The following is a 9,846-nucleotide window of genomic DNA, read 5'->3' as shown; positions in this document are numbered from 1 at the left end:
TGTATCGAGACCATCCTTGATGCCGCTCCTCGTCCTCCAGTCCCCGCTGCGGATGTTGCCATGAGCGCCTTGTGTCACCTCATCCGGAGAGGACTGCTGAGCAGCCGGTCTACGTGTCTATCCTTCCCCGGTGTGTCGCATCACTGCGCGGCTCCGCTGGTCCGAACCCTGAGCTCGTCCAGGTACCGCTGCTAGCTTCCGTGCTAACTGATGCGGCTAGCTTCCGTGCCAACTGATGCTGCTAGCTAACAATGCTAACTGATGCTGCTAGCTAACCCGGCTAACTGATGCCCTCTGACTGCCTGGCGATCTGCTGGAGCGATAAGATAGTTTTATCTCGTATATATTCAATTATCTGATACAACTAGTCGTTTTAAAACAAATATAGTCTTTTTTTTTGTTCTCTTACGTGTCGGTTTTGAGGTTTTTCCAAATGACATTCAGACGAGTGTTAGCAATATGTAGCTAATCTGATGATCTGACTCTGAATATTGAATATTTTAATCCAACATCCGAGCAAATGTTGGATTTGAATCTGTTTAATATCTTTAAATAACGATGAATTACGAAGTAAAGTTGACTGAACACGTGTGAAGAAGCTTGTTACGCAATAATAGCTGTTATAATACATACACAGTCAGTTAATATTAAATATTTGTTCATAATAATTGCTTTAAACTTAAATAATGAAACGTTTTGAGCAATAATAAATATAACATGTACATGTATATTATTATGAAATAAACTGAATGTAGTAGTTAGAATTCTATTAGATAATATAAATGATCCGACGTTTCTTATGGCAGATAAACTGGTTTAAAGGTTTGGTATAATTTAATAATGATGAATTCCATGTCTTTTTTACTTATTTTGGAATAGATTTTCAATGCAATACAATATCAGTATAAAAGTTAAGTTTGTTCACAATTGAAGTTGCACTTTGTTCCCAACATGGAGGAAAATATTTACAATCCAAATATTAGAAAACCTAAAGTAAATTGCTAAAAGGATGATATACTTTACAGTAAATGTGTGTTAATAAAATACAATGTTTTTAGAAGATTCAACATTTAAAATGAGCCATTATTGTGCAACAACCTTCTTATTGATAATAATAAATTTGTTACATTTTTCATATCATTGAATAACGATGAACTACATGTTTTTCATGTGCACAATAATATCTGTAAATAAACTTCATTATTTAGTTACTGCGTTTAATTTAAACTTCATACAAAAAATACTTTGTTTTCTTTTACAAATCCTTTTGTTTCTAATAAAACCTCCACAATCTTTTATCTTCCATCAAACAGCTACAATAACAGTTGTTTTTACGATTTAACAGAAAGAAATTATGAATAATATACTATAATTATTTTAATATTTGACATCTTATTTAGTATTTAGTTACTGCATTTAATTTAAACTTCATACATTTTTACCAAAAATTGAGAGAAAATTCCATAATCCAAACTTTATTGTTAAAAGAATGATAGAATATTAGTAAATATGACCCTGGTCTGGAAAAGCGCTATACAAAAAAAAATTACTTACTTACTTAATAAAATGCTATATTTGAATCTTCAATGTTTAATATGATGTAATGTATTTTAATTATTGATGTCAAGTTCTTGCTCACCATTATATTACATTAGTTAAGTAAGTAAGTAAGTAAGTAATATTTATTTATATAGCGCTTTTCGAGACCAGGGTCACAAAGCGCTTCAAAACAATATTCAAAAAAGTACATACTTTAAAGATCAAGATAATACTGAGAACAACACAGGAGTTCGAGAAATTCAAGGAAAAGCCTGAACAAATAAAAACGTCTTAAGATGTTTCTTAAAGGAGTCAGTAGATCATCAAGAGCAAAGAGAGAGAAGATCGTTCCAAAGCTTAGGAGCAACAGCCTGAAAAGATTTCTCTCCTCTGGTCCTGAGCCGTGTGCGTGGAACCATAAGTAGATTCTGATCCACAGACCTCAGAGCCCGAGCTGGGGTGTAAGTCTGGATCAGATCACTGATGGAAGGTCTGACCATGAATAGATCTGAAAGTAAGAACCAGAATTTTAAAGTTGATCCTGAAAGAAACTGGAAGCCAGTGAAGAGTTTTAAGGATCAGAGAAATGTGAGTTCTTCTACTAGAGCGGCTCAGAATTCTCGCTGCAGAGTTTAGTATGAACTGCAGACGAGACACATCCTTCTTGTTAAGACATGAAAACAAACTGTTACAATAGTCCAGACGAGAAGAAACAAACGCATGGATTATAAGATCCAGATCATGTTCCCACAACATTTTCCTAAGTTTAGAGATTTTTCTCAGTTGAAGGAAACAGTTTCTGGTCAGTTTTCTACAGTGTTGAACAAGAGACATGTCTTTATCAAATACAACACCCAGGTTTCTCAGGCTCAGTTTGACAGACTGACCTAAGTCACTCAAGTACTGACTCAACCCTGGAACCTTATCATCAGGAGCAATCACCAGAGTTTCAGTTTTGTCCACATTTAGCTGTAAAGAGTTTTTACTCAGCCATTGTTGTAAAAACAACAAAAAAATACTAACCTGATACAATTATTTGCACAAACTCGACACGATACGTTAAATTACCTTCAAAGAAAAACATTATACACGAGCTGACATTTTCTCTCGCACAACTTTTGTAAATGGAAAAAGTGATTCAAAGTCTTTGTTTAATGTTAAAAAACCCATAATATTGTCTTTGTCCTTCAGCCCGGTGAATCTGACGTACGATGTGTTCGACGGGAAGGGAGAGAAGACGCCGCTGGTCTTCCTTCACGGCCTCTTCGGCAGCAAATCCAACTTCCACTCCATCGCCAAGTCGCTGGTGCAGCGCACAGGCAGGAAGGTAAAGCAGCCGTGAAGATAACACCATGTCTTTGACTTCTTCAGGTCTTCGAAGTCCTTCTTCGCTCCAAGTGTCCTCACTGTCCCTTGTCCAGTTAGGTGCTGACAGTAGACGCCCGTAACCATGGCAACAGCCCCCACAGCCCCGAGCTCACCTACGAGGAGATGGCGGGCGACTTGAAGCACCTGCTGGCTCAGCTGCACATCGACAGGTGTGTTCTGATCGGACACAGCATGGGCGGGAAGACGGCCATGACCACCGCCCTATCACAGGTGAGGGTCCGCGCGCGTCACCGTGGCAACGGCGTCACCTCTGCGGAGGTCGTCGTGTTTGATCCTGTTTTCCCTCCAAATATCAGTGACGTCAGAATATCGAATGGTTTAAACTTAACATTTCAAATATTGAATTCTTTTATTGAAATTATTTTAAAGCATATTATTTAAATCAATAGTTTCCTTAATAAAAGGTTACATTTGTTTTTATTAAAAACTTGAATTAAATCATTTGTACATTGAAACACTGAATTAATTGTTTAAAATAATTTAATAAAAAAATTCTCTACTTTCAAAATGAATTTAAAAAAATCATATATTGTTTATAAATACGTTTATAAATGTTTTTCTAAATTCAATATTTTTATTTCGTAGCCTTTTCAAGTCAATATAAAAAGAGAACTACGTTAGTCACGTGATGGGCTTCGCGTCACATGATTGGCCGAAAGTACGATGGAGTCTGTGATCTATTGCTATGGTCTGGTGACTATTATACCAACATTTTTATATTGAATTTAAAAGGCTACGAATAATACATATTTAAATATCAAACTCTATAGAAAAAACACATTTTTAATATTTAAAACAGTTTAAAAAAATGTTTTAAAATGAAAACTGTGTGACAATGATATTTTTCTATAGTGTATTTATCTTGTGTTCAGTTTAAATCTCTATTTACTTAAGGATTGTGTGTTTGTTGTCGCCTCTCATCTCCTTGTGCAGCCGCAGCTGGTGGAGCGTCTGGTGGTCGTAGACATCAGTCCTGCTCAGACCACGACCAGAACCAACTTCCGCTCCTACATCCAGGCCATGCAGGACGTGAAGATCTCAACAGACCTGCCGCGTTCCACGGCTCGCAGGATGGCTGAAGATCAGCTGCGCGGACTGGTCAAGGTCAGGACCCGTGACTCGTGACTCATGACTCGTGACTCATGACTCGTGACTCGTGACTCGTGACTCGTGACTCGTGACTCGTGACTCGTGACTCGTGACTCGTGACTCGTTCTCGTGACTCGTTCTCCTGACTCGTGACTCGTGACTCGTGACTCGTGACTCGTGACTCGTGACTCGTTCTCGTGACGCGTGACTCGTTCTCGTGACTCGTTCTCGTGACTCGTTCTCGTGACTCGTTCTCGTGACTCGTTCTCGTGACTCGCTCTCGTGACTCTTGACTCGTTCTCGTGACTCTTGACTCGTTCTCGTGACTCGCTCTCGTGACTCGCTCTCGTGACTCGCTCTCGTGACTCGCTCTCGTGACTCGCTCTCGTGACTCGTGACTCGTGACTCGCTCTCGTGACTCGCTCTCGTGACTCGTGACTCGTGACTCGCTCTCGTGACTCGCTCTCGTGACTCGTGACTCGTGACTCGTGACTCGCTCTCGTGACTCGCTCTCGTGACTCGCTCTCGTGACTCGTTCTCGTGACTCGCTCTCGTGACTCGTTCTCGTGACTCTTGACTCGCTCTCGTGACTCGCTCTCGTGACTCGCTCTCGTGACTCGCTCTCGTGACTCGCTCTCGTGACTCGCTCTCGTGACTCGCTCTCGTGACTCGCTCTCGTGACTCGCTCTCGTGACTCGTGACTCGTGACTCGCTCTCGTGACTCGCTCTCGTGACTCGTGACTCGTGACTCGTGACTCGTGACTCGCTCTCGTGACTCGCTCTCGTGACTCGTGACTCGTGACTCGTGACTCGCTCTCGTGACTCGCTCTCGTGACTCGCTCTCGTGACTCGCTCTCGTGACTCGTGACTCGTTCTCGTGACTCGCTCCGGCTCAAACCTTGACTCTGGTCCTCAGGAGCACTCGGTGAGACAGTTCCTTCTGACCAACCTGGTGGAGCTGAACGGTCACTACTCATGGAGGGTCAACCTGGAGGCCATCTCGGCTCATCTGGAAAACATCATGAGTTTCCCCAACTTTCACTCCACCTTCGACGGACCCACGCTGTTCCTGGGCGGCGCCAGCTCTGCCTACATCAGGTGAGACCTGGAACCATGAGGCTCACGATGAATCGTTTTAATGCTCAAATGTTGGAACTTCTTCAAGCATTGAATTATTTTTCATTTCAAAGGTTGATGTTTCTTTTTTTAAATATACGTATAAAAACAATGAATGTTATCAAAATGAAGGATTTTTTAGACACAGACTATGAATGAAAAGAACAATAGAAAATATATTTTAGAATAATGGGAATTTAAATGTCAAACTAAATGTGCCAAACATTATTTATTAAAAAAAATTAAATAAAAAGCTTTTAAATGTATTTGAAAAAAAAATCCTTTCAATAACATTGAATTAAAAGAAATTCCAAAAAAGTATTAAATATTAAATATTAAATATTAAAAAAACAAAAATTAAATTCTATAAAAGAAACCGGGATGTTTTGCCGCATATTTAATTAAAATAAAACAAAGAAAAAAGGTTTAAACACAACTTGTAAAAGTACTTTGAGGTTAGAGACGCGACAAAGTTGAATAAAAATAACGGATGAATAAAATGTAATTCTGGTGTTTGTTGTGATAACAGTCAGTCTCAAGAAATCACAATGAATATCAATATATTATTGATTAGACATGAGTTGACTCAGGTTTATTTACATGGTTATATATCGAGCTTTAATTGATAATAAAGATTTAAATAAGTACATCAACAGGGAACATTAAAACAAATATTTAAATAAATATTTATGTGTGTAGGAGAAAATGTTAATAAGGATTAATGTGTCAATAATCAAATGAATTAAACTATTTTTTTATACAACAATTAATCAACGTGTGAAAGTTTTAGTTTCTTAAATAAATGATTAAATGAGCAGAAAGTCAAATCAAACAAATGAAGGACGAGAATGTTGTAAAAATAATGAACTACAAATATGGAAGTCAAATAAAAATAGAAGTTTTAAACATTTAAAGAGTTAAATTCTAACATGAAATATAATAATCTTCCTTCAGCTCCGATGATTATCCGGAGATCGAGCGCTTGTTCCCGAACGCAGACATCCAGTACATCCCAGACGCCAGTCACTGGATCCACGCGGACAAACCTCTAGATTTCATCAGCTCCGTCAGCTCCTTCCTGCAGTCCTAGCTAGCTGGGATCTCCTCTGAACTCTGGCGGGACACACGGGGCTCGGCGTCGGACCGAACTCCCTCTTTTTCCAGCGTAGTGTAGATTATCTCCGGTCCTGGCCAAGGTCGCGCCGCTGAAGGAGGCGAAGGTCGTTCCATTCTCAGCAGGTGAGGCGTCGACTCGGTCGTGAACCAGCGTCTCGTCCTCGTGGCTTAGTTTGATTGACAGCAGCAGCGACTTACTAATCCAAAGAGTCACACTTGTCTTCGTGCTGAAGAACAATCGTGCGGTGAAAAAAAAAAAAAGGGATTGAAACGTTTAAATGTGTTCCTGAGATTATTGTTTCTTCCACCGAGCAGCAATGTTGACGGACTCCTGCAGGGGGCGCTGCAGCTTGGTTAGCGAGTGTTAGCTTAAATCTGTGTTAGCGTCGTGAAGGTTAAGATGGAACAAACACTTTAAGTTTTTTCAAATGTTCAAAGTTAATTCTGGAAATGTTTTAAATGTGTCTTTAGTCAAAAAACTATTAAATGAAAACAGTGGAAAATAAACATAAAATTGATCTAAAACGCATTTTGTAAATTGAAAAACGTTTTGATTCAATAATTAATTAATTAATTAATTACCCAAAAAAAGAAAAGTTTAAGGTTCAAATCTTTCTTAAGGAAGTTAGTAACAAATGTATGAAGCCGAAAAATAACAATTTACAGAAAATAAAAACACTTTAAAGGGAAATATTCTCTTTCAAAAGATGTTTTCAGCAACAGGCGCCAATAAATGGATCGATGAACATTCCTCTTCTTTAAATGTGTCAAATATTCAAATAACTAAAGTATATTATTCATAACTTCTTTCTGTTAAATCAGAAAAACAGCGGTTATTGTAACTGTTTGATGAAGATAAAAGAAAGTGTAGGTTTTATAAGAAACACAAGTTTGTAAAAGAAAAGAAAGTTTCTCGCGTCGACTCGACTCGCTGCTGTTTCTATTAAGAACCAGCTTTGAATGAACTTCTGTTTCCTGAGTTCCTCTGCTGAGTTCCTCAGGTTACGTCTGCTCTTCTCCTCCTCCTCCTCTCCTCCTCCTCCTCTCCTCTCCTCCCTACTCCTCCTCTTCTTCCTCATGTTCTCCTCTTCCTCCTTTTCTCCTCCCTCCTCCTCTTATTCCTCATCTTCTCCTTCTTCCTCCAACTCTCCTCCCTCCTCCTCTTCTCCTTCTTCCTCCTTTTCTCTTCCTCTTCCTCCTCTTCTCCTCCTCTCCCTCTCTCCTCCCCTTCTCCCCTCCTCCTCTTCTTCCTCTTCTCCTTGTTCCTCTTTTTCTCTTCCTCCTCTTCTCCTCCTCTCCCTCTCTCCTCCCCTTCTCCCCTCCTCCCTCTCTCTCCTCTTCTTCTTCTCTTCTCCTCACTTTATCTCTCCTCTTCTCCTCTCTCCTCCCTCCTCTTCTCCTTCTCTATCCTCTTCCTCCTCTCCTCCCTCCTCTTCTCCTTATCTTCCCTCCTTCTTTTTTCTCCGCCCCTCTCTCCTCTTCCTCCTCTCCTTTTTTTCTCTCCTCCTCTCCTCTCCTCCTCTCCTCCTCTCTCCTCCTCTTGTTGTTTGGTGACGTGGTGGTCCTGGTTTATAAGCCACTATATGCTGCATCGATGTATCTACTCCTTCTCTTATCTAGTGAAACTGCCATGAAGGTGTTAGTTGGTGCCTCAGTCCGGACCTCCTCCTCCAGGGCCCGGCAGCTGGGTTGCCGGTTCTGATGGTCACATGATGTTTACCCTCTCTGCGCTCGATGTTTGTTGGTGTGTGTGTGTGTGTGTGTGTGTGTGTCGCTGCCGCACACGTGAACAGATTGTTGAGTAACTCTCTGAATGTGTGAGGAAGTTGTTGTTGAAACGTTCAAGTGGGTCTCGAGTGCATGTCTGTGGTTCTGTTGCCATGGAGACGCTGTTTCAAATGGGAAAGTGTATCTTTGCATTTAAACTATTATTAACGTTGTTGAAATGATATTATACATTAAACATATCTAAACAAAAGCTTCACTGTCTGAAAATTACTGATCTATTATTGGTATATTTATCATTTCACTTTTTAAATCCATCCTTTTTATCACGTTTATCAAACCGTCAGGTTTTTGTTTTTAAACCACTCACCTGTTGACCATCCAGGTGTTTTAGGATTGTGGTCAGATTTATCTGAAACCTCGCTGGTTAAACTGCGCATGCTCGAGTGCTCGACATGGAAACCTGTGTTCCAGCCAGCAGAGGGCGCTGTTGTGTCGCATCTAAAACCCTGATCCTCACTATTGTGTTCAAAGTGTTGAACGAATAGAATAATGTTTTAAATGAGATGTTTCTTGTTTCATATGGTTTTGTTGTTTAAGCACAAACGTGTGTAACTTTCTATGTTTGTCCCTCTGCTGTTGCCGTAGTCTTCAGGTGTGTTGATGTTACGAGCAGGTGTTGTTGTTGTTGTTACTTCAGTGTGTTTCTTTACCACTGTTACACTGAGTTGAGACGCAGATACATTTATTATTATTTAATCCACAATATTGTACTTGACATGTATTTATTTCAACAACTATATGTCAAGTAAACAACATAATCCGGATGATCTCAGGTGGAAAATTGTGCAACAGAAAATAATAATAATAATAGTAATAATAATCTTGGCCTTGTTCCAGGATTTTTTATTTATTACATTCTGTTCCAACAACAGTTTAGTAACATGTCGACTGAAGGAATTTAAATTCCTGCGACTTCTGTCAAATTTGTAACTAGTCTTGACCAGGGGTTTAAGATTTTTAAAAATGATGCACTTAAACATCGCAATTATATCGATATTACATCCTCCGCAGAAACAATACAATCCTGCGAGATTCCCGAGACTGAGGACGAGAGGATACAGTGACTCAAGCAGCTTTTAAAGCTGATGTTTGGACATATTTTGAAATGAAATGAAAGTAGTTACGACTTTGTCAAGAGTCATGTGGTCTGTAAATACTACAACACCAGAGTCAAGTACTGGACAATACTACACATATATACTTGTTACTACACTATCACAACACCAGAGTCAAGTACTGGACAATACTACACATATATACTTGTTACTACACTATCACAACACCAGAGTCAAATACTGGACAATACTACACATATATACTTGTTACTACACTATCACAACACCAGAGTCAAGTACTGGACAATACTACACATAAATACTTGTTACTACACTATCACAACACCAGAGTCAAGTACTGGACAATACTACACATAAATACTTGTTACTACACTATCACAACACCAGAGTCAAGTACTGGACAATACTACACATATATACTTGTTACTACACTATCACAACACCAGAGTCAAGTACTGGACAATACTAAACATATATACTTGTTACTACACTATCACAACACCAGAGTCAAGTACTGGACAATACTACACATATATACTTGTTACTACACTATCACAACACCAGAGTCAAGTACTGGACAATACTACACATATAAACTTGTTACTACACGATCACAACACCAGAGTCAAGTACTCGACTATACTACACATATATACTTGTTACTACACTATCACAACACTAGAGTCAAGTACTGGACAATACTACACATATATACTTGTTACTACACTATCAC

The 9,846-nt window shown here is 39.3% G+C and overlaps 1 protein-coding gene across 1 annotated transcript; it reads left to right on the top strand.

The window, feature by feature from the left end:
- On the top strand, positions 1–8,185 carry abhd11 (abhydrolase domain containing 11). The gene is made up of 6 exons (XM_087807964.1): positions 1–182; positions 2,731–2,866; positions 2,965–3,138; positions 3,862–4,032; positions 4,934–5,115; positions 6,088–8,185. The coding sequence occupies exons 1-6, from the start codon at positions 61–63 to the stop codon at positions 6,221–6,223; spliced, it is 921 nt and encodes a 306-aa protein (XP_087664090.1). The 5' UTR covers positions 1–60; the 3' UTR covers positions 6,224–8,185.
- The last annotated feature ends 1,661 nt before the right edge of the window (positions 8,186–9,846 follow it).

Source organism: Callionymus lyra, chromosome 14 (genome assembly GCF_982586985.1).
Source record: "Callionymus lyra chromosome 14, fCalLyr1.hap1.1, whole genome shotgun sequence".
Taxonomy (NCBI): domain Eukaryota; kingdom Metazoa; phylum Chordata; class Actinopteri; order Syngnathiformes; family Callionymidae; genus Callionymus; species Callionymus lyra.
This window is presented reverse-complemented; position numbering and strand designations above follow the sequence as displayed.